Source organism: Helicoverpa zea, chromosome 25 (assembly GCF_022581195.2).
Source record: "Helicoverpa zea isolate HzStark_Cry1AcR chromosome 25, ilHelZeax1.1, whole genome shotgun sequence".
NCBI classification, from domain to species: Eukaryota; Metazoa; Arthropoda; class Insecta; order Lepidoptera; family Noctuidae; genus Helicoverpa; species Helicoverpa zea.
This window is the reverse complement of record NC_061476.1, coordinates 6,916,634-6,943,310: the sequence shown is the minus strand read 5'-3', so window position 1 is coordinate 6,943,310 and position 26,677 is coordinate 6,916,634. Positions and strand designations below refer to the sequence as shown.

At 36.6% G+C, this 26,677-nt stretch overlaps 2 protein-coding genes across 9 annotated transcripts in view; one reads left to right on the top strand and one right to left on the bottom strand.

Annotated features, from left to right (window-relative positions):
- LOC124642796 (dual specificity tyrosine-phosphorylation-regulated kinase 2) overlaps positions 1 to 16,599 on the bottom strand; it is a 165,841-nt gene extending 149,242 nt beyond the window's left edge. For both annotated transcript variants that reach the window (XM_047181449.1, XM_047181451.1), the window contains exon 1: positions 15,524 to 16,599. In XM_047181449.1, coding sequence (XP_047037405.1) covers positions 15,524 to 16,306 — 783 coding nt within the window. In that variant the 5' untranslated portion in view covers positions 16,307 to 16,599. The remainder of the gene's footprint in view (positions 1 to 15,523) is intronic.
- A 691-nt stretch (positions 16,600 to 17,290) lies between these two features.
- LOC124642581 (transmembrane and coiled-coil domains protein 2) overlaps positions 17,291 to 26,677 on the top strand; it is a 41,851-nt gene continuing 32,464 nt past the window's right edge. For all 7 annotated transcript variants that reach the window (XM_047181030.1, XM_047181032.1, XM_047181028.1 and 4 more), the window contains exon 1: positions 17,291 to 17,486. The gene's annotated coding sequence lies outside the window, so the exon portion shown is untranslated. The remainder of the gene's footprint in view (positions 17,487 to 26,677) is intronic.

The window sequence follows — 26,677 nt, the reverse complement described above, 5'->3', positions numbered from 1 at the left end:
AGCTAACAACCCCGACCAATGGCCGCTCCGAGCAGTATTAAAGTAGGAAATAAAGAATTCAATTCGAATTTACGCTAAATATAATTACTCTAACTCTTCAAGTTTCTAGTGGTCGATTCAAATGTATTGAAGCAGTGAAACGTGGCGATGGAATGGGATCACAGTAATTAACGGCTTTTATAATGTTCTCGAGTAAATCAACGGATTATACTGTTTTATTGATGATGTTGAAAATATCTTTGGCGTATTGGCAAACTAGTCAAGACAGTCTTAGAATGATGTAAGTCAGGACTTGGGTCATCAAGAGAGACCGATATCTATCCGTAGAAATGTATCATGCTCAATGATGAAATGAAAAGCTCTTTGGAGAATAAATTCAGGTCATTTAGACAACAAATATGGGGATTGGGTTCCATAAATTACAAAATACAGTTTATCTGAAGTGTTGGCGTATAAATTAATCATATTAATTGTGCCAAACTTCTAAGCAAGAGCTCGAAGATTCAAATTGTTTTGGCCAGCCCACGCTAAACTTGATGTAATAACGGTACTTTTTAATACCAACTCTCTATCATTAATTGCTTTGAATAGATATTTCTTTTCTCTTAGTGGAACACCAGTCTTGACCTGGATTTGAGAGGCAGTCTAAAGGATCGGAAGCCGATTTGATTTGATTATGCGGTAAAGAAGTATTCAATGAAATCAGAGTAGGATTTCATTTGATTTAATTTTCAATACCTACTTCAAACAGAGATCTTAAAGTTTTATCGATCCATAGAAGTGGTATGGTATCGTTGTATTATATCTACAACTAGCTTCTGCCAGCGGTTTCACCTGCATCCCGTGGGAACTACTTCCCGTACCGGGATAAAAAGTAGCCTATAGCCTTCCTCGATAAATGGGCTATCTAACACTGAAAGAAATTTTCAAATCGGACCAGTAGTTCCTGAGATTAGCGCGTTCAAACAAACAAACTCTTCAGCTTTATAATATTAAGTATAGATGAGCTGCGTAAATATTATTTTTGCTGTAACGCATAAATATTTTTCCTTGAGCTAGACGCATTGAATGAGAAAGATATTTATTTATTTAATAACTTAAGTATGTACACACTGTAAACAATAATTATATGGCAATACACAATTGAGTATAAATGTACTGCTTATTTATTTATTCAAGGGCCAATTTTTCAATCGTCAGATAACTTTTATCTGCAGAATATATTTTACATACGTTTGACAGCTTTTGTATAGAAATAAATAAAATATGTCAAACCACCTGAAACCACCATATTTATTCCTCAGATAGAAGTTAATTCATTATTGAAAGCAGCAAAAACACATAGGTAGTGGTAAAGGGTGGTCGCTTTGGGGCCTGTCTTTTGTAAATTTCTGACTTTCGAAAAGTAATGTTTTGCAGCTAATTTTGAATAAACGATTCTTGATTTTGAAAAATTGTCTGTAAGATAATTAAACCCAGCAGTATGAAGTCTTTCAATGCGAAGATGTCTACACTATTTGCAGACATCATTATAGGATCAGCCATGTACAATTTATGTACTGCCGTATATCCGATGTAATAGTGGAGCACAATAAAATATATGACAGTGACACGTGTAACGTTAGGTAAGCAGTTGGTACCGTTTGGTACGTTCCGTGGCCTGTGAGACAAATAGGGCAAGACGGTATGTATTGATAGTTTCAACGAGATAGGCAGGTATGTCGTTTTTGATAACGGATGTGGGAAAAAGAATATGCTAATAAAACTTCCTAAACTTGCAAAAACTAGGTACATCTACGCTAATGTAGAAACATGATGAGGAAACATTTTTTGGTTTGTTTGTATCCTGAAGGCTTCAAAAATGTTGAGCAGATTTGAAAAAATCTTTCACAATTGGAAAGCAATTCCCGAGCACATATGCTATATTTTATATAGGAACAGCTGTGCTTTAGTAAAAATGCCACAATTGTAAAAGGAAAAATAGTAAAAAATCTGTATGTTGTAATTAAGGTTGTACGTTTGTTTAACATTGATAAAAAACTCGTACTGTCGGTCCGTTTCGGCTCACTGCCAATTTTCATAAAAATGTTTTTGTATCTGCGAAACAACTAAAAGTTACTTTACACGCTCTCTACAGCAAACAGCGTCGTGCTAACAATATCATAATAATTATTGAATTATTTAGCGAAAACTACCATAACAGGTATTATAATGAACAAATCAAACAGGTTATAAGTCTTATTAGGTGTAAGGAAATGCATGGAATAATAGTACGTTCTACTCAGTTTTGCTGAGAACCTACCTTATGGATTTTCGTAGTTAACGTTATCAAGCCAATAAATAGCCAATTACTATCAGCATTTCTCAGAATAACTCGTATTGTAATAGCATGCAGGTAAAACGTAATCAGTGTGAAATAACAGACAGCGACACAGATATTACTAACAAAAGCCGACATTCGATCGGCCATCTCTGCCAATGGCCTCAATCCCCCATCTGAAATTACTCTTACTTTTTTTTAATTAACTTTGGATAAAGACAAAAAGGTTACAGTGTAAGGAGTCATGTCAGTCAACCAGGCCACAGGTCGTGTGGGCTTGGCATTAACCCACTTTCCTTAGCCCGTGGGAGGCCGTTCTAAAATTAAAAACAGATAAAAAAAATCCGCCAACGTTTTGTTTGCGCATACGCAATCAGTTACCGCAACAGTTTAAGAATAAACTGCTAACATTGATGCTGAGTTGTGGTAATCTTGTGACTAGCTAGGCAATCAGGCTATTGTGTAAACGTGTTTCACGAAAGATTCGTGAAAAACTATGATAAGAATGAGCTAAGTAATCGATATCTGACGTAAAGTAAGCCAATTCATCCAAAAAAAATGCGGTACCTCTCTAATAGGATCTAAGATGAGATTTTTTCGTATAAATTCTTCTGAGTCATAGTTTTTTGTTCCCTGAATGCAAAGATCTCGCTGATTGTTCTAGCAATGTTATTGTGAAATAGAAAGTTAGTAATAACCAGCATTAGCGATATGAGTAAAGTAGGTGACATTTTTCCTCGAAAGCATTCCAACGTCGGTATTCTAAAATAATGATTTTAATGACGGAAAATTAAAGCCATTTCGTCGCGTTTTCAGTCAGTTATAACTACTATTAAATCTAACATTAGCTGAAATGTTCAGTTGCCGTGAAATCAGAACTATTCTCATTTATAATGGTTAAATCTCTTCTAGTTATTCGCATTAGAAACTTTGGTTAACAAACACTGATGTGAGGGCGGATCTACCGTATATTTATGTACTAAGCTTTGAATCGAGGCGAAAATTATACACAACATTTATTACAATGGCCTAGATTCTTCATACAATTTTTTGTTAGTATAAATCACGTTGTGCTTACATCCTATTGCAAAAAATCAGGGCCATCAATAGATTTTCGTCCTACTTGCTCGACATTGATGTTGGTTCGTATCGAGTTCACGATCACGGCCGGCCTGTGTATTCAGAGTTCCACATATCTCATTATTGTAACAAAAGATTGCTTTCTATTGTTGGATTTTTAAATAATAATTGTTTCGTATTTAGTCGTCGTGCGCATTGTGAGTTTGACTTGGCGTTTCTCCAAACGCCTTAGGTGTTGGTGCAATGCATCGGAGCGGATACAGTATCCGTTGCATAACTAGGACTGAAATATTTTAAAGTTATTCAAACAATTATGTATAAATTTTATTTTTTTTGCAATATACTTGCGAGAAAACTTTTTCAAGGGTGAGAACAGCATAAATAGTAACAACTCATGGATAATTAAAAGAAGAATATAATAAGAATGGAACGTTTTTCTTTTTTTTGTTGCTACTGGTTTAATCTTTGTGAAATGCACTGCAGACAATGAGTCAAGTTCACAATAAATATCAGATGCATCAGTCATGTGATGAGCTCGATGCACGTACACATGATTGAAGAGTGATTCAACTGTCTTTGGCATCAATAGAGTACATGACTAAGACAGGAAACCATTTAATCGATTCTCTTAGAAAAATGAAGGATGCCTGATTAACAATCGCTTCAGTTTTGGTCTCGGACCACAAGTTAACAGTTACTGCGAGACGGGAAGAGCACTTAGAAGCACTTGTGTCTGAGGACAGCTAGTCTGAACTGGCCCTTAGACTGAACACGGTAGATACCTGACCAATTACCAAGATTGACTGGCCGGTAAACATTCTGCTGCCAGCTATCTACATTACAAATACCGTTTTTGGGAACTGGGTTATCGATGAGATAATGTTTTTTGTACCAATAGAAGTACGTGTTAGATATTGCTATCGGATGTTATCAGAGTTAAACGTGAAGAGATTTGAGAAGAATTGGTTGAAGAAGATAAAGTTGCATTAGCAGTAGAAACTCGAACAAAGAGCCATAATTAACAAATGGTGGTTGTGTAACAAAGTTCCTTTGATTAATAACGCTCTCATTAAACACAGGCCGCGTCTAGAGGCAACAATAATCCAGGGATAGAAATTAACAACACCAGGTACTTAGGAGGGCAGTTCTCTTTTGTTTTCAACATTTTCATACTCGAATGAGTATGTACAGTACAATAATTTGCTATTGTATTCTAATTGCAATGCAAAAAAAATGGCTTCTAGTACTGCCATTATTTAAATCTTGAATATGAAACACATAACCGTCATTTTCCTGGCGAATATAATAAACCAAATAAATTTGTTAGCCTAGAAACACACAATGGTACATACTCAAAACTCGAACACGACACACATAAGCAAACACAGTTGCATACATTACAAAACACTCCTACGGCTGAGTAAAAAAATATTAGTGCAGTACTTGACTCGACTGGATATCTGGTAAAGCTGGTGCAATCGATCGCTCCTGCTCCCGTCTGTGACCCAGTTACGCGTCACTCGTCTACCCGACGTAATGGTTACGCATTTCGACAAGTACCTTATTAGGCCCACCCCAACGTCCGCTCGTGCACAGATACTCTCAAACTGTTCGATAAATGAACTCCTTTCAAAAACGTCCCTAATTGAGATACTGGAGTCAACAAGCGCTCTGAATATTTTTGGCCGATTCTAAATTATTACGCTTCGTTGGCTTAATGTAAATCTGTTTTTCTCGTGGCTTCTTCAAGTTTCGTCTCAATTTAGCAACATTTCTTTTCATCGTCATTCCTCTTATGTAAGAATGATCTCCAAATAAAGCTGAATTCGATTAGGAGTTCCCTGAGGACTACTTGAGTTGGTTCAGCAAAGTCTCTTTGCATTGATTTTGCATTATCGTCGATAACTTGTCAAAATATTTGTGCTTTAAAAACGTTTCAGACATGTTATTGGAACGGGTCACATTAAAAAAAATCTATGACTGATAAAATGAAATGATCTATGTAGCTCAGACTTTATCGTGCAATAATACGTTATCAGTAACGCAATGCGTCTCGAATTGAACCATTTGTTCTCGCCTCACGTCTACTTCTCACGGTTTGACAGATAACTATAATATAAAAAGTTCTAATTGGCTCGTTAGACTTTCGTTACGGACACTCGACACTGAGTGTCGGGTGTAGACGATGTCTACACAAATTGTGTGTCATCGCGACGACTACGTGCTAAACGGCTATTAATTAAAACACTACTATTTCAGTGTATTTTTTCACTAGTTACAAAATTAAATTATAAATTTAAAAAAACCCCCGACCCAAAAAAGCACGCAATTATTATGACAAAAGGTTAAAAACGCTAAACCCTATAAAAAACAAAAAATAACTTTTAACACTACGTAAGTACCAACTAAAGCATGTCAGACTAAACTAAATTTTGTCGTGTCGGGGGACCGCTCTAATTTATTAGCTTAACGTTAGAAGTAATTATATACTACTACATTATATATACTTCTTATAACTTTTTATATAATTTTGTTTAGATACGTGTTTTTTTATACGAATGTTGTAATTAAGTAGGTATCATTTGATTAATGTAGTATTTTTAAAGGTAAAAAGCGGTCCCCCGACACGTCAAAATTTAGTTTAGTCTGACATGCTTTAGTTGGTACTTACGTAGTGTTAAAAGTTATTTTTTGCTTTTTATAGGGTTTAGCGTTTTTAACCTTTTGTCATAATAATTGCGTGCTTTTTTGGGTCGGGGGTTTTTTTAAATTTATAATTTAATTTTATTTCATGCTTTTTGAAGGAGCTCCTTAAGTTTTCATTCTTTCATTTAATTTCTTTTATTTTAAGATGTGGTCGCTATATGCGATCTCGGCCAAAGGAAGCTGTTTAACAATCCTCATGACAAACTGGCTCTGGGAGAATTGCACAGATTGAGAAACAATAAAGATTAACCTTTGGTCATTTTAGACTTTCAGCAAAAATACATATAAATCGGTTTATCCGTTTCATTCCGGCATTCCAGGGTTTCATCCGCCACATCCTATTTCCAGCATCAGGTTCTAGTCAATTAGAAAAATGAAGAGAGCTAGTCAAGACAAATTCAACGAGCCCAAACTCGATGGGTTTACTAAAAGGCAGTTCAGGGTTACGTCTCCTATCTTCGTGTCCTAACAGCAGACCAGCTCAGTGGTTCCAGAAGACATTAGTGTTTCAAATTTCTGATCCCACATATGCTTGCAAGTAAACTGAGCGTGTAACATTCCTATCACACCTAACAAACGAGCTGATGACCTTGAAGACCTGAACCGATTTCCACCAAATATAGCTAAGAACACTCCCGAATGACATACCTTTCAAACAAAAAAAACCGCATTACAATCGGATCATCCGTTTGGGAGCTACGATGCCACATACACACATACACACACACACACACACACACACACACACACACACAGACACGTCAAACTTATAACACCCCGTCGTTTTTGCGTCGGGGGTTAAAAATGAAATTAAACATTGCAGCAACTCGTCATCATATACATGAAAAAATACTGGTTAATAAAAGAAATATCGACAAGATTGAATATTTTTCCAAACAAATAAATCTTTGGACGAAAGCAAGGTAGACACGTATTGCATACGTAGCTAAACTGTATTATACCACTCGTCGGCTTAATTAAAACGGCTCGCAGCAATGGGTCGCGTGAAATTATGTTATTACACAAACAACTTTGCTAATCAACACGAATTATCGATGCATTTGAGCATGAATATAAAAGAGACCAAAATAACTTAATGAACGTTTAAAAACTGTACAGTGCACGGGACAAAGTCTAGAGTCGTGCCCCGAGCATTGGCGGCCGGAGACGCTTCAACTAGCGTCTTTTCAAACTTCGCCAACAAAGCTAGTTGTTACTGTTAAATACTTTTGAAAGACTCAAGTTTCCACTGACGTTTAATCGAGCAAATAAATTTGCATTTTGATAAATTGGAAGTCCATTTCCAATCTATTAGCGTGAAGTCTATTAATAGTCGGTCTGTGTCGGTCAACTCTGACCCAATTGCTATGAATTCCCCTCGCCGTATTCCATGCCTGTGACGCGTTTAGACTAAGACCTGTTAGTCCTGTTACTAGGTTAGGTAAAGGCAAATGTGGTGTGTTTTGTAGATAATCTTCTACACATTCATAATTTAGACTTTCATTTAACATACATTTATAATTAAGACTAGAACATTAAGTGTTTAGGTAGAGATATCTATAGGCAAACTTATTGTGTTACGTGACTTATCTCTATCTATTATAGGTAGTAGTTATTGCGTCTATGAATGTTATCAGAATAATTTGACGAGATAGGTAATTCGTATAGTTATTGTAAGAGATTTTCACAACGTAATGATTGCAATAAATAAGTAAATCAAGCTGAATGGATAAATTTATAGATTTCGCTAGTTGCTTTGCCGATTTGAGAAAGTAATTACCTGTTTTAAAATGAGTTACGTAATACTCGTTAGAATTGAGACAGTGTAGAGATTTATACATATTCTCACAGGAACTCGCAAAATTCTTTCAGATTCACACTAAAATAATTCGAGTGAGACGGCAAATCGATTACAGACGTCTCCGACCGAATGACCTATTTTCATCTCAGTTGTAAGGGCATGCACTTAGCCGCTAATTCCTACATTAATACAAGATCATTTAATTTAAATACAAGCAAAGAAGCGGTAGATATATTATGCCAAAGTAGATATGATTAGAAATAAAATTAAATGACATGGATTTAATATGGAAGAAGAAAATATGATATACCACGAAATAAAAAGGGATAAAAGCAGGAGGATGAATTTTAATTCAAACATGTTGATATAGGTTTCGTTTTAGTTATATAATGGGTAAATTAATAATTAATATTAAATAATATTAAATTAGAGTTTATTAATATTAACATTGATAACATTTGTTAAGGAAAATTTAAAATTCAAAAGCTAAGCCTGACTAATATGAGGTTGATTAGTAATTTATTATTAATTATAAACCAGGAACTAATTAGCCTATCACAATGAATTTGCGTGTGGACTAGAAAGGCAAACGTTCGAACAATCTGAATATAGTCACACTATATACATAATTACGAGTTAAAATAGTACCTTTAATTACTATCATTTCACACACAATTAGTTACATTCAATAATACCAGTATTTAATAAATTATACTTCGGCCGTTCAGAGAATGCGTTCCTGACACCTATCAGTTAGTCACGACTAGTGATGGGCACAACATAACACTGAGTTCGTTACCGTTCCTTCAAAATGAACCGCCGCATTATTTTAAGATTATTTTCGTTTTAAATTGGCGGAATCATTTGTTTTATATTTTAGTTATTTAAGTGGAAACCAAAAAAAGGTAATATTCATATAATAAAATTGTTTTATTTATTCTTTGTTACAAGTACATTGAATTGAATGTGCGAACAGAATATTAATCAGACTCCGATTTGCTTGAGGAGGTGGTGTCTTCATCATCATCTTCGCCTACATGTATAATTATATTATTATCAATAACAGAATCAATCCTGATATCTCGGTCTAACAAAAGCCGGGTAATCAAATAAAAACAGATCAAAAACACTTGAAAAACGTGGTCTATGCGCACGAAACGACAACGGACGACTGTTTTAGCGTCACAAAATGGCGGCCCATAACGCCATTTGGGGTTACCATTTTTAATCTAAGTATAAAAATGCGGTTTGGTCATAGTTTTATTTTTATATTTCATAAACGTTATAATTAAGTCTTATAGTCCATTATTTTCCAATTCTTAAAAAGAAAATCAAAACGTATTATTTTATATTATAACTGTATAAGAACAGATTACGATACTTGCCTGTTATTTTTAGCACAGCACTACAAAATATAAACCGCTGACATAACCTTGTAATAGCGCAGTATAGATTTAGAAAAATATTGTTTACCAAGTTATTTGACACTCAGTTTGGCACAAAATTATAACATTCATTGATTATTGATATAATAATGTTGTTTTAATGCTCCTCAATTGTTAAAACGGTAAACAACCAGCAAAAATATTTTTATCGTAACTGCAACGCCATTGCAAAGTTACGTCGTCAGTTCAATCGCGACGTGTCAGGAACGCATTCTCTGAATGGCCGAACTATAAATAAGCAGCTATCGAACAAAACATTGAACAGAATGAACACTAAATTAATTAAGGTATTAATTTAACAATACTGGTATTAATATTACAATAAAATAATTGCGTCAAAACTATTAATAATCACAAAAGTGGAAAAATTCAATGACAAAATAACCAAAAAGCAACTTATAGCTAAATTAAAGCTACACTTAAAGGTGCTAGAATATCATCGATTAACGTTTCTATGTAAGTGAATATAGTCTATAATAATCATAAAGATCTACGTTTAAGTCTTGATCGGTCATTTCAGGAGTATGTACCTACTTTATCTTTATTAAGTCTTACGCAAAATACAGTCATTGTTTTCTCAACATTATTTACTCTACATTGTGCCTATTATAAAACAAGTTAATTCAAGAAGTGGTTTCATTAAGATCTATTTATGCAAATATCATAATACCTCTTTGTGACACAAACCTACTTGCAATGTAACCGATATACTTGTATGCGTCACTGAAGAAACAAAAGAGTTACAGACTTTGTATTAATAACGCGCCGTTTTCCCGTGGTTTCACTCCTGGAACTATTGGACGTACTGGGATAAAAAATAGCCTATGTTACTCGGGAAGAGTGTAGCTTTAAAACAGTGAAAGAATTTTTCAAATCGGTTCAGTAGTTTCGGAGCTTTTGAGTACAAACAATCAAAACATATTTCCTCTTTATTACATTAAGAACTATGTAATTGTCTATGCTAATTTGTCTACCGTTATTTAGAGCATATTTGACGACAAGATGGCGCCACTAGCGTTTAATGTCAGCAGGACAAAGTTCATAAATTCAGCCTGCCATTTATAAATCGTTAAGAAAGACCGCTTGATCATATGTAGGGCAAAGTCCTCGAGTAAACTATAATAATGAATAGGACAAACATCCTGGCCACTTATCTTATGGGAAGGAATGACCACCTACGAGATATTTGCTCTTCTAAGGGCCCCTACGCACTGTGCGGTTAGCCGGAGTGCGGTCAGCCGTCCGGATAACCGTAGGAAGCGGTTGCGCTTGCGGTTAGCCGGGTGGCGGATAGCCGCAACTCCAACCGGAAAGTGCGTTTAGAAACCGTAGTGGTTTGCGGTTGGTTTTTATCGGAATATTCTGCGGATTTAGTATTCCAGATTGCTGGCCTATTTTGTATCTCGATTATAATTTTTTCGGTAACGAAATCCATATTAATAAAGTATCAGTTAAATGCGCGAATGTTGGTGAACACGTTTACCGTCAATGGCGGGCAACCGCAAACTAGCATATCCGCGTAGTGTGTATGGCGACCGTCCGGCTGGCCGCCGGTCGGGCCGCAGCGCTCAGAACGACCGGAGCGGTCGGGCGGCAGCCGCGTCGTAGTGCGAATGAAAACTACATTCTCGTACAAATTTTTTATTGCGGTCAGCCGCACGGCTGACCGCAGTCCGGCTAACCGCATAATGCGTAGGTGCCCTAATACACTACTAGATTATCCTATGTACAGTCAACTTTAGGTCAGTGGTAATAGTTTATAGGAAAATCGTACTTATTATTATTGAGTTAAGGTGCATGACAGTTACCACTTTTGTGCAGTTTACTGTACAGCTGGTCAACCTACCCGAATCTGTCAAACACCAATCGAACATTAACCTTCCACTATTGTGATAAGGTTGAAAGTCGAATAAAGACATTTGACAGATTGAGGTAGGCTGTACTGTCAAATCTTGTTAGTCCTAGTCACTTATGTTGATCAGATTCTGAAGTAGTGTTATGTACTGATGAAGTAAATACTCATTAAAATTGTGAAGGCAATGTTTGTTTGTCATGCTAACTGGAGACGAGGAAGCCATTGGAATGCCAATCGGTCGCCAAGCGATTACGACCATAATGCATGAGCTTCGATTGTAATACACACGTGTGTTACCCTAATATGGTTTGCTTACGGACATTAGATACTGATAATATACACGTGTTGCTATGTTTGACATGTGTAGTTTTGTTTAGAATTTCCATGGAGAACAAAATAATGAGCGGAGATACCAGCCATACTCCTAAGACAATAGCGATAAAAAAAGAATGCGGGTGATCGGGAGACGAGGAGCGCTACTGGCTATACGCCATCTTTAGAACACGACCATTTTTGCTTAAACCAAAAAACGTTGACTGGTGTCTTAAGAAATGTGTCTCACTAGCTCACTTGTTACTGATCGTTTCGACCACGACCACCGTACGTATTTGACCTAGAAGACGCCCGACCAACCTGCCTTATGACACCTCCACTCATCTTTCCTTCCTCCGTGGTAAGTTCTTTTCAAACAAGGTCAGACATAATGTACTAAATTATAGACAGGTATGAGTTCTCAATGTTACACCTGTCTACATAATGACATAATTCGTTTCAAAGCTGCATCCGAACAAAATTGCCTCGGCACAAATAAATTAAATTGTAAAAACAAGCAAACAAGCTATGTTTTCTTATGCCGGTTATGAAAAGTTCAGGGATATTTTTTAAGCTCGCCGAACGATTTGAATCCGGTAAGCACTTGAAGCGGGTAGTAAAATATTATTTTATTTCTTTGTTTACTTCAGGAAACTTCAAAAGTAGAACATGAACCTTTATTTAGTTCTTTACCATGAAGACCGTATTATTCAAAGCGAATAGACAAGACTTGTGTGCCTACTGGCTGTACTGTCTACGTGTTGACGCAAGTGATCCATACATTATTCACAAAGATGCGTTCCTTTATGGACAGAACCTGCTCTAGTTAGGTAAGTTTTATTTTTAAATCTACCTGGTACAGGTGTTCCTTTGTAAGGTCTGTGCATCCCGGCGACTTGTTTCCAAACACGTTTTTTTGTGCAGCCTGCAACCATTATGTCGGGACAGAGGTAAAACTAGTTTTTATTCAGTTTCGAAAGATCAATCTTGTTTCGTCAGTAACACCAAAAGGTTGCTGATCCGTTAAACAAAGATCATCGCAAATTAGCTAATTGATTGCCTTTGCAATTACTCAGAATTTTAGGTTAACCAATTTGGCTGTAATTAAAAAGAAATCGTTGTCCCCGATACAAATTAGCATCCATCAAGAACTGGCTGAAATTGTGGTTACGAATCTTACGCGCACGAATTCTTAATTCAAATTTCAAATGAGGAATGTCAATAGAAAACAAATGGTTTGCTCATTTGCTGGGAGGATTAGTTGCATCGTCGCGTGACTGACAGACCGCAGAGTTTCAAGTTGCAACGACAAAATGCAGCTTATGCAGCCATGTCAGAAATATCTGGCATTGGACGCGGTCGTGAGGCGAACCAGTCGCTGGAAAATTCCAAATCCGTGTTGAAATGAAAAACGTGAAAACTGCTTTTTACAAAAAATACACTAAATCCGTTTAAGCCATTTTGCAGCTTCATTTACATAAAAATCAACTGGGGAACATTGCAACTAAAATTTTACGTTCAATAAAAACTACTTTTTTGCCAGAATTTTTGCTACCTATCTAGCTAGCCCTGATTTTTTCTACGTTCTTAAATAATGGACTTAGCCAACGTTAGCGGACGATTAGTCGTGTCTACAAAAAACCCGGACAACAAAGGATTTTAAATCCAGCAGGTACCTCTACTTTTTTTTATGTCAAGTATTTTTAGAAGACATCCTTATATTTATTTATTAAATAAACGAAAGGTAAAGGCTACATCAGTGGCCTGGCGGAGCTGCGTGATTGTTCGAAAGAGTTACCACGGCCCTGGTACATAAAGGGCTTTAGAAGGAACATGGTGGGTTTTGGTCAGAAAGAGTCTGACACGCCTTCACGTTGCGCCCACAGTGGGAGGGGTCATTTGATGATTTCCCACCAAAAAAATAAATAGGTAATGTCAGATTTCCTCAATTTTCTATGTGGTAAGATGGATACTATCTTTCTCTACTACCTACTTACAGTTCGTAATCACAGTGTTTCTACACGCTTCCGTGCAAAAATCTCCTGAAGATCTCTCATCTTCATCAATAAGCTACATAAGCGAGATATTACTATGCCGGGAATCATTATTAGTTCAAGCTCCAGTGAGTAATCAGAAACCAGCAAATTAACGTTCCGTGCTTTACATGTTTTTAAAGCAGGCCAGATAAATCTACACGGCCACTTAATAAACCACCGTAGTCGAGATAAAAATAATTAAGCCTGCGGTAATTTAAACAAATGAGCAATACCCACTGCAGTAGGAAACGAACAATAAAAATTATGTGAAAAGTTTCTCATTGTCTCCTCCGATGAGTAACGTAAAGAAAGGATAATATTTAGCGAACAAAGTTTCCTTTCTTCGCTTATTAGAACCTTAATTGCTGCAAACTTACGGCGACTGCCAAATAAGCAATAACCGGTTTGAAAAATTACCGTTATACGGAGAAAAAATAAGACGGCTAACCATATTCATCGTCTATAACGAGGACATTTTAACGGCTGTTAGCTAATGCTTATGAATTTTCGTAAAACAATGGATTTAGAGTGGCCAGTCTCAATGACGTGCGTGTGCGCAAGTACCGTTAGACGCGCGTGGTAACACTACGCTCCAATTGAGCATTTATCTTATCGGCAAACTGCATATCTGTTGTATCTAGGTCTCACCTGAATAAATAACTATTGCTAAATTTCATATTGGGGTTGTAACTGTCATGGCTGACGCTTTGTTCAAATATTGTATGCAACCTGCATGATTATAATACTCTATTGAATCGCATTCATGTAGAACATACTACCTGATTGCATACGCGTCATTGACACTGCGTGCAACCTAGATAAATTAATTACGTAACGCATACGTACACACATATATTGCTGATAAAAATGCTTCAGCTTTCTTTGCTTTACGTTGCATTGCGATCTGATCAAAGATATTTAATCTCTAATCAACAGAAAATAATATTATTTTTTTCAATGGAATCCTACTTATTGGTACAGAAGTATGTAGTTCATGGCTTGCATTCACCAAAAATTAAACCTGACATTAGCACACATATTAAAGCCGTTAGCTTCAGTAAGATTCACAAGAAAATTTCCACAGACATCAGCTAACTCAGAGAGCTCAATCATCAAATTGTAGGTCAGTGTTTTTGTTACTAGTGAACGGTTGAAGGTTTTCATGTATTTTTGCCAGTTTCTTTTATCGATGCATGCAAACAATGACATTGGTTCGTATTTCATTCGTCTTAACCGTGTTTTGGATGCTCGCTTGCTTGTTGACGTAAATAACCAGTGTAACATCACATGGCGGGAGACCGACTTACTGAATGTATCGGGAAGTTTAAATTTAGAACGTGATCGGGTGAGCGACTCGAGACGCGGGCCACAGATAACGTTTATCGTCCGAGCAAAAGTAATAACACATCATATTTTGTCGGAATCCGGCTGCATTTCTCGGTAATACATTTACGAAAACTGAATAAATACAGTCATTATGCACACGGTTTTAACGAAGCGTGTAGTAATACCGTTATCGCGGGTGTTACTGTGGGTCGGTAAATAGGGGTGCGGGTGTGGCCAGCTGATCGGGACCGCACGCACACAGCTGCAAATGTTTACGAAAAACGCTACAGACTGCTTATTGATTTTATCCGCGGTTCAACATGCTATAGAAACAGGTGTTCGGGATCTGTGATTGTTTTTTTTGGAGTAAAACTTCCTATTCCTAAACTGATGTCGCAGTTTGCACTATGGACACTTTAACGTATACCTACTTTATGAAAATTGACAAGAACGCTTTACAAGTAGGGATTACGGGTTCAACATTCTACGTACATAAGTAACAACTTGGTATCAATTACAGAAGATCAATTAATTCAGTCTGACAATCACTCTTCCAAAGTTGTCTATAGTTTCTATTGTTTTGGTCGACAGAATAACAATACTGTGAGTTAGGGATATGTATTAGGAATGTAGCTACAATACCTTGATTCCGGAGCGTCCCTGTTGCTTGAGCAGTACGTTCTCCGGCTTCATGTCGCAGTGGATGATCCGGTTCTTGTTCAGCGCGTGCAGGCACTGCAGCAAGCTGTGCGAAAACTTGCGGACGAGCTGCAGCGAGAACCCTTGGAACTTGTTCTTCTTGATCAGCTCGTACAAGTTGATCGACAGCAACTCGAATGTGATGCATGTGTGGTTCCTGAAGGTGAACGAGTCGAACATGTGGATCACGTTCATCGTGTTGTCCTTGTCTTGCTCGCGCAGGTGCTCGAGGATGCGGATCTCCTCCTGCGCCTGGCGGTGGAAGCGCTTCTCGTTGCGCACCATCTTGAGCGCGACGTTCTCGCGCTTCTTGTGGTCGTACGCCTTCACCACCTGCCCGAAGCTCCCCTTGCCGATCACTTTGAGCACCTCGTATCTGTACGCTATGTGATCGTGCGGGATGTGGATGTACGAGCCTTGCTCGTTGTCGTAGTCGCAATTGTTCGGGAAGCCGACCAGCCCGGGCCGTTTCTTGGCGTTCGCGCCTATAAAGTACACTTGGGGGTAGTCGAATATCTCACGGTGTTCGTATGGGGTGAGCTTGCTCATGTAGAGCTTCATGACCTGCTCGGGGCTGGCCGCCGCGGCGGGTGGCCGCTTGTCGGGCGGCTGCGCGTTGTTGGCTGGCGGCGCGGGCGGGCCGGGCTCCAGCGGCGGCAGCGCCCCGTCCCGGAGCAACGCGCGCCCGAACGCGTGCGCGCTCCCTAGAGGCATGTCGCCGGTCATGGCCGCGCGGCCGCCGCCAACTCCGCGCACCTCGCTCGCCGTGGCCGAGTCGACCCACGCGCGCTCGCACACACCACTGCACCTCACTGCACTTGCACTCGATGACGGCGCCACTCTGGCACACTGCACCACATTTCACATCGACCGGGAGGAGCGAGACCCACGCTTCCACTTATGCGGGCACATTCCGTCTCGGTAACGATACGATAGAGCCGCGGTCGCAGATGATACCGTGCGACGCGAACGTGAAACGCAAACAAAGACCCCTTCCTTGCGGGCCGACCCGACGACAAAACCAGAGAGAAAATAGAAACGGTCGCCAAAGTCATTGAACCGTTCGGCCGCATGGAACCCACGAGTGCAAGTGAGATAGAACGATTTTCAAACGTTCCATTGTCTCCCACGAGATGTCGCTTTTGTAGCAGAAGCAGTCGATGGGAGGTTATGATTAGAGACCCAAAGACAAATAATTTATAGGTCCACCTCGTAACAATAGACACTGCACAGCTGACGAAGCTAAATAAATACTCTGAAAAAGTTAATAGTACAAAAGTTATGACAAAACAGATATAAAATGGATTGTATAAAAGTGATAATTATGATATTTTTATCCCTAACTGATCTTTGAACCCTAGGTAATGGTTTTTAACTCGAAAGGCACATATTATTTATAGGCTACTAAATACAAAATAGAATAGTAATACATCAAACATACTAATGTTTGATGTTATTTCTTTTATGACATCCTTTGTAAGACATTAAAACATCAACTTATTTATTTACATTAATGAGGATATAAGAATCGTAATCCATGTAAAATTTCATTCGTATTATGTCTGCTATTATGTGTGAATTAAAAAAAATACCATCGTAGAAACAAAGCATGGCAACGTTTTCATTTTATTTCGGTCTTTCATCATACTTCTCAGCCTTGTCTATGGTTGGGCTGACGCCGACGCCATCTATCGGATCATAACAGAGAAGAACCGCTCATCCATCCAACCTTACCACACGTCTTTTTCTATTCCGTTGTTTTCTGTCATTTACTACAATCGCAATCCGAAATATAATAGAAACTGTACTGTAGTGTTTAATTTTGTGGAAAAGACCGTACAAAATCTTGTGGGTAACAAAGAAATGTTAATAAAACAAACAAGGAGATCTTGGTGATAAGAAAACTGTAAGTATAGTGTTGTATTTGAGCAATCATTTGCTGTGATTTCTTTTTCGATAAATATATGATTAATACGTACTCCCTACTTGTGCCGGATAAATTGAATTGAAATATAATGAGTTCGATAGTTAAATGATTAGACGTAGAGTGACTGCCAAATTCGGAATTTGAATCGCAATTCGTAACATTCGATTTCTGAATTTTTATATCGAAAGACTGCTTTTCGTGTCTTGATTGCAATGAAGATAAAAATATCATTATCAAAAACAAATGTACTTGATATGAAGTGTTATAGAGCGCATACGTCATCTAAACATGAACCTTTCAAGGTAATGTTAGGGCGCAAGAATGGGCTGGTTATTGTAATGTGTTCTCATGTAGTACTTCCTTGTTCGACTTACCCAAGGCCTACGTAAGTGTGCGTATCATTTGCGTGGTGTTTGGCCGCCTGCCAGTGCATCAAACAACTGCTGCACTTAAGTGTAGTGAAATAAGATAAAATACATCATCTTTTCATTCTTTGTTATTTTATTCAGCTGTTAGATGAGCAGACTTAAATTTATAAACTGAGAATAACAATGATCTGAATCTTATAATTTATGACTAGACTATAACTAATCTATTTTTTTAACATTGGCACGCAGATAATTAATTTAATTGCTCTTTGTTAATCTATTCATAATTATACATTAACCTTTTTTTCTTAGTTCAGCATAATGTAAAACATTGTTAGCTAAATCTTGATTGTGAACATGGCACAAACTTGTACCAAGGCTATATTTTTTTCTTTATTATTCTTTGAGCCTCCCCCCACTTTCTTACCAGCCAGACTCACAAAAAGTTAACAAAACCTATGGCTAATTATGAACCTCCTTGTTACTTGAACTCTTTTAAATGTTATGACTTTGTGATAGAGATGGGTAACTCAGGAGTGATAGATAAAAAAGATATGTATCTTTCCGTTCTGATCACTCACTCTTTGTATCAGTTCAAATCCGAATGTATCAGTGTATCTTTAACAACTCATTCAATCGTCGTCCGTTTGTATCTGTGTTGCACTCGCACACACAGCGTTGAGCGGCTCGCGTCACGGTTTCTCATCGGAAAGTCCAGACATCTCTTTCGCACTTCCCTACTTAGAATGTTCTGTCTCACTTTCTCGATACTGAGTATAAGTGTTTGACCATTTTTATTTTTTATTTATTTTTACTTTTTATTTATTTATACGATTTACACGGCTTTAACAGCCAATTACATAAACATTACATATCGTAAACTCAAATTTTAAAAAAAAACTTAAAAATAAAAAAAAACACTTAAACATATTATGAACTGATACACGAATCTATCTATCCTAAACGACTCTATCACTCTTAGTTCGTACTGATTTAGTGATACATTGGATTGAATTGAACGAAGCGAGTCACTCTGAGCAACAGTACAATGTCACTCGCGGATACGAAAGGATATAGAGATACAAAAGAGTGATACATATCCCAGTGATCAAAAGATTCATATCAATCTTTTCTTTTCAATGATACGTTTTTCCCATGTCTACTTTGTGAGTCATAGTGTTTATCTGTGGTATTCTAAGTATGTGGTAGTGTAATCTATACAGTTTAGTTGATAAGTTTATAAGAACTTATATAGTTTATGTTGTGATTAGGAAATTATTTATCTAATACTCAGAATATGCATTAACATAAATGCTGGCAAATATCAGTTAAACATGAGATTTCTTTTTCATCAACCTCGTATAAAAATCTAGTCTTCACGTTCATGTGCTAGTATTAAAAAAAGAAAGCGATGATTTTAAATAACTTTCATAAATCAGGTAACATTGAAAACTGCTTAGTAACGATGATCCATCCATAATTATATTTTTCTAGTCTTGTATATTTCATTTTATTAAAAGTTCTTTTTTTATATTATAAATGGATTTCAATGTCTCACTGGCCTTCAAATAAATGACACCCAATTAGTAGTATTAAATTGAATTAGTATTGTCTCTCTAACTTGAGAATCGTGTCGGTGGACCATTTTTTCATTTCTATTGTATAAAATCTAATGTTATTGGACTCAAAAATGGTAGAGGTCACAAAAGTATGATGTGACTCACTAAACAGGTTTCCTTATAATTAATTCATGATGATATTAACATTATATCTTTGTGCTTCATGGAATTAGTATATTTAATTATTCAGAGTACAGCCTTGAGATACAAAATTTGAGAAAATACATTAATGCTTACTTTGACTGTTACATAAATCTTTTTCTTTTTATAGTCTGCTGATATTTAATTAAGATCTCTTTAAATTCTGATGTAATACTTGTTTGAAATGACAATTTTTTTTCTAAATAAGGAACTTAGCTTGCTGTAGCTAATTAGTAGCATAGCATTATTATAATTTTTGCTATAGAGATACTAATAATGTGAGTACATGAAAAAACTGTTTCAGCGTTTTCACATAGTCTTAATGTAATTTCCAAAAAATCGTCTTCAGTGTATGCTCAATTCATTTACAAAAAAGGTGTGCATAATTTGATCTGATGATCTGACCCCAAGATAGTTGGGAAAAAGGCTTAGATGATGGTGATGATCATGAATAAATTCTAAAAAGTTTGTCACTACAAAAGATAACCATTACATCAAGTTAACAATTGTTTTGCTCTTCAAACTGTGCGCGTCACTCGTTCAAAGGTTAAACAGATCTTAAGCAAAGACTAAATCTTTGATATTTTTATTAAATCTACAGAACTTGGCTCCCATCCATTTGACATTCCACTTTTTTTATTATAAAAAAAATTTACTAGCGTGGCGATATAATAGATTTAATTGAGTAGACTGATAACTGACTTTAATACTGGATTATATGTAGTGGTTAATTTTGTGTTTCTCTCGTGCACAATGGACAATAGCCAATGTTGACGCCTGTGCTTGCTTTGTGACGCACTTTGGCAGGTTACTGACTTTACCCTTACTGAGTTTTGATAGAAGTAGTACTTATATCTAGAGTTATAAGTAAAATTGAACATCATCACATGAAATCTCCCGCCGTTGGATCAGCGCGAGGGAGTGTCAGACTCTTACTGACTAAAACCCACCATGTTCCTTCTTGAGCCCTTCATGTACCAGGGCCGTGGTAACTCTTTCGGGCAACCCCGTAACTCCAACCATCCATGACTGTGGAGAAAGATAATGCACGTTGCAATAGTCGGATAAAATAATTTATTAAACAAAGCAAATGCTTACTGGTGCAAAATAAATAAAACATCTGACCATGTACGTGTACTGAACCAAAATAAAAATAAACATCTTCTGTCTTACTCACAAGTATTATTCATTTGTCATTTATACTTAAGCATAAGCATATACAATGTTGTAAGAAACTGCTACTTAAAATACTTAGTAGGTGCATATACTACGTATTATAGGAGTCTCTTCCATTTGCGCCTGATCTCTCTCCGGTCGTGTCGGATTGCCGTCCCATCGGGCTATGAGAGTGAAGGAATAGGGAGTGCACCTGTGTCTGGGCAAATGCTTGTGCACTATAATATGTCCTGCGCAGCTGGCCGATCTCCTTATATAAGGACGCGGCCGTGGTCTGCAGTCGGACGCCATTGTTATAGGGAACGGTACTTAGTATATAAACAGGTTTTTCGTCCTGTTTTATCTTCCGTATATAGTCTGGTCTTTCGTTGTATAGAGGATAATACCGTATAGCAGGTTATTGTCGATAAGATACAAATAAACGCCAATACACCCCTAAGTACATAATTATCTAATTCGTGTAAATACTGCGATAAACACTGATAAGGATGGCTGTTTGTTTTTTAAACGACAAAATGAATTAGGTTAAATAAACATTTAAAATAAGATGTACTGACTGATAGATAAACAAAATCTAAAAAAACTAGACAGATAATACAAAAAACACATTGAAAATTAGATCATTTTAATATTTAGTTAAAAAATAATAAGCAAAATGGTACAAATTACGAATAAAACGAACGCCTGCCTAGCCTTTTCCCAACTGTGTTGAGGTCGGCTTCCAGCTGAGTACCAGTGTTTTACAAGGAGCGATTGCCTATCTGACCTCCTCAACCCAGTTACCCGGGCAACCCAATACTTACTTACCCCGTAACGATTGCCAAATATGTTCATAATTGTGGCATAGTACTTATAACGAATGTTATTTAATATGTATATTCAATGTAGACATAATAAATACTTGAATGGCGAGTGGAATATTGAATTTCAATTTATCATTAAAACAATAAATTGATTAAACCAATAATTCCGCTGCAAATTGGAAATTACGATAACTTCTGATATCAGTTCTCGGAATTCATTAAAGTGGTTGCAATTTCATTTATGGAGTACTAATAATGGTAAATGTAAGACCAAAATGTTGCATAGATTGGTCAATCAGAATACATTGTATTAACAAATTAAATCAACGCTTTTATTTATTTAATACACTATGGAGGACTTACAGCTAAACAAAAACTAAACAATAGGGAAGGAAGTCATAGTCGACAGAGAGACATTTAATCTTGTTATCGAATTTTACAAATACTAACGGTTATTAGTGCCAAAATAGTACTTTTCAAAAAGCTGACGGCACATGGATTAGAATTAGAAATTAAAGAAATCTATCTCTTCCTCGAAATAAAAAAAACCTGTATGGCAGAGAGGAACTTTGAAGACTTGAAATACTACAGAGTCTTTGTGCTCATACAGAACTTCATGATGGTTAGCTAGTGCTAAAATAAACTCCCATCCCGGAACTAAATATATCAACAGGAACAATACAATTAACGTCTGCGTTGTAGAGTATTCCTAATAACTTTGATGTTATTATAAAACGAGCGTAGTCACGCGACACCACAGGTGTTCGATTATCCAATAGGCACTCTGACATGATCTATAATACTAATATTATGAAGCTGAGGAGTGTTTGAACGCTCTAATCTCGGAATCTCGAAATTACTGAACCGTGTTACATAGCCCATTTAATTATCAAGGAAGGGTATAGGCATCTTTTCAGCCAGGTGAGTGGAGTAAGTCCTAAGGGACGTTTGTGTGACTTCTATCGGAAGCTAAGTCATTTATATGTCTGTTTGTACGAGTAATTGCGCTAAAGGTTTAAATAACACAACTGCAATGAATTGACGATAATTGAACACTGGCCTAGGTTAGTAGCTAGCAGTTAACGAGTACCTACACTACCTAGTATAATATCGACCGATGTTTTCTATGCTATAAACGTGTAGCATTATACCGTATATTCTGTGAACTCTAAATCGTATACTCTTTTCTTTGAATCTTCGATGTATGGCACCTTATGGTCTATCCTATGTCATAAGCCTCGCTATAAGTCAAGAATCAAAGTTCAACGACACCTAATTCCTTAACTAACACAGGTCTTCTAAGTATTGTTAGCTAAAAAACTACACCGACATTAGATATGTGAAGTTCTACAAAAAGCAAGGTTAAGGCAGCCCCTATCCATTGACCCGTGTAATGAAACTTGGGAATCAAGCCGAAGCTTTGTTCCTTAGTAAAATGCCTATTAAAATCCTCTACAATGCCATCTATCTGACAATACCAGCGCTGACAACAGGAAATTTCATGCTCATTTAAGTTCCTCAGAAATACTTGTTGGGAAGCTAAAATGTTTAATTCGTTCATCGCTGAGAACCTTTAACAATATCAATTTCCAGGAGTTCCCTGTGTTGTTACAGCAGAATTCGTATTTACACAAAGTTTTGTGGTTATTAAAGTGATATTGAGCTTCATGGAACGCCGAAAAGATCTTGAGGACGGACAAACTTCAAAACTTGTACCTACTCGCAAGTATACGTGAATGTCCCAAGAATTGAGGCATCTGGGAATCGAATTTTGCGAAAAGAATTCTTTTAGAAGGGTCCAATGTTTCATATAAGTTTGGGAACAATTTTTAAAGGTTGGTCCTTTGCCTGTGACCCTATTTCGTATTTGATTTATTCATTACGTTGTATCAGAGTTTGACTGTCCCCTGTCCCTCACATTTTGTGTCATGCTCTGGTTATGTGGGTCTGTTTTTACGGACCTTGATTTAAAATTTTTATTCACAAAAAATGCGATGGAGTTATATTTCAGAACCTCTTCGGTTTCACGTGTTTCTCTTGAAACTATTTAGTGCAGTGCGGATAAAAAATAGCCTTCATCCATAAATTGGCTATTTAACACTGAAATATTTTTCAAATTGGCTAAGTAGTTCCTGAGATTCGCTCTTTTTGCTGACGAAACACTTCAGTTTTAGAATTATTTTAGTATAGATTCGGCCCAAAGCCATCGCAGTCAACAGCTTAACGTATATTATGTAAAATAATTACGTGTGTGGAATTATTTCACGGAAATGTGTGACAACTGACAACGTTGCAAAAAGCATAAAGTGCTGTAAAGTCAGAAAATTCCATGGTAAGAGCGACAGTCGTAATATATGAATAGAACGGCGCCAATTTTTTGTGGAATGTCCAACTTGCAAGATGTCCAATGGGAGTAACGGCCAATTGGCAAAACTTCTCATCGGTCATTAGTTAATTCATATTACGTATTTACAGCCCTATTAATATTATGTAAATATTTAGTAGAAATGGCGAGAGCCTATATTTATAAATATAAAAACTCGGCAGCATTGAGCATTATAATGCTTGCAATTAACTTTCCATGGACTCACGTTTTCAACAATACGAACACTGTTATCTCTGTGAATCGCTCTCCATTTCGACTGTATTGTAACTCTGATTAGAGTACAGTGTCCCACACGAACTAAATTATTACTCTATACAATTTTAGCAGTTTTCGACTTTGTATCCTAGTCATAAAGTTGGTATTTGCTCGATCCAATTTGCCTAGATTACCTTAAAATATTTCAGCGGACATATAAAAGGTACGTATAGATTATTGTGGCTAACAAGCCATGAATATTTTATTTTATATGTCTCGTTTTAGAAGGCTTTGTTAATGTATACTGACAATCATTTTATATATAGAATAGAATTAATATTTATTTAAAGAGTTCTGGCTGGACGTACACGCGTCGCTTCTTTAGTTGTTTAATAATGTGTTTGTAATCCATTGTTTGCAAATAAACAATAACGTAATCATAGCAAATATACTTCTCAAACCGGATAGACTTGATATTATGAAAGATATTTCTTCTCTATTTGTACTAATATAACAAAGAAAAATCTTTGCTGGTTTGTTTGTACCCTAAAGACTCGAAACTACTGAATCGATTTGGAAAATTCTTTCACTGTTGGAAAGCTACACTCTTCCCGCGTAACATAAGCTATATTTTATCCCGGTACGGGCAGTAGTTCCCCCGGCAAGCTGGTGAAACCGCGGGAAAGCAGCTAATTTATAAGAACCTATTTCAAAAATTCAATCTCCAATCTCAAAACAACAGATGGATCGGTTATCGAATCCGCAGTAAATCCACAAATTGGAATTTCCTGCTAGTCAATGAGTCAAACTCGAAAAATCAACGCTATCTAATTCCGTCGTCTGATTGACGCATTTTAAAACTATGTAGCGCCCTGATTATTATTTTACAGTATCATACATACATATTAAAACACTCGAAATATATTGTATTTATAATAATACTACGCCGTTCTATTATTATGACTGGTCGCGAAGATAGGGCACGAGTTATTAGCTGATAGGGATTGGTCAAATGTTTTTTTTTACGTCGCTACAGTTCACTATGCCAATATACGCCGTCATAATAAATATCTATGTACTACATCATCATCATCAGCCTTTTTACTGCCCCACTGCTGGGCACAGGCCTCCTCTCACACCGAGAAGGATTGAGCGTTAATCACCAAGCCTGCTCAATGAGGGTTGGATATTTCAGACATTATAGTCCAGGTATCCTCGAGATGTCACCTCTAATCTGTAATTAGTGTCCACAATATACTCAGAAAGTACTTACGAAAATAAAGTTGCAATGGTATTGGATGAAGATGAGATTAAACCTAATCATTTTTAGTAGGTATCCATGTCGAAGCTATAATTAGATAAGCTATTGTTATTGGCAGTTTACGGATATAAAGCTGAAATAATGTGTTTGACAAACAGCTAATATGAATCATTTCATACAGAAATAAATGGCGTTTATTTGTGTTTTTGCCTATTTGTGTATGTATAAGCCTAAGTATTTATGTATTGTAAAATGTTAAGAGCCCATGGCTAAATTGCTTGTCTACATAATATTATGTTATTATACGACTTTTTGCCTTATTCAAAAAATTGCTTGTAAACTAATATTTATATGTGCTGTTTACTTTTATTAGTCTGCGTTTCAAACAATATTTTTATTGATGTTACCCTTTTATACTCAGACATCTCGGCTCCATTATTTTTATTAAGATTAGTTTTAAGTCTACCATCTTGCAAACATTTCGGCACAGAGAAAGCTAAAAATGTCCTGCATTTCATACCGTATTATTATTTATTTGAGGTTTTAGATGAAGATAAATGTGGTTGGTATAAGTTCTATACTATGTCAAAGACAGTAGATATGTCAAAGAGCATTTTCATCCAAAGAGAGAAATTAATGAGGTAGAGAAAAGGAAAAAGGCGAGTAAGCTCAAAAATGCGGGGTGGTATGCACTCGGCACAATCCCTCCTAAGTATGATTAGGAGAAAGTAGGTAACCACATATAAAATGGAAAAGGTCATCTGTAGAACTGGCTTCTCCCTTATGTGGAACTTTCGAGAACATCTATAGGTATAAGTACATAATGTATAAAAAATAATGCAACTTTTCGTTGTAATTCAGAACTCTAGAACAGTCTCACCTATCCAAACCAAAGTTTAGGACTTGTTCGGACCATTTAGTTTGCACGAAATCGGTAGAAGGGTTCTTCATTTATCACATTGTTGATAACAAAATGGTGGACTTTATATGTAGCTAAGCACGTACCTTGGGCCACTAGTAACGCAAAGAAAAGTACATTATAACCTCTTTCAACAGAGGAAACAAACAGTTAATATACTAGAATCAGGTCAATAATAGGTAATAAACTATTAATCATCTTACTCCGGTCATTACTCAGATGCACTGTTATAATTGACTATCTACACAGGAAATTATACTTGTACGAGCATTGACTCATCTAGTCATATTTCAGTGCAAACG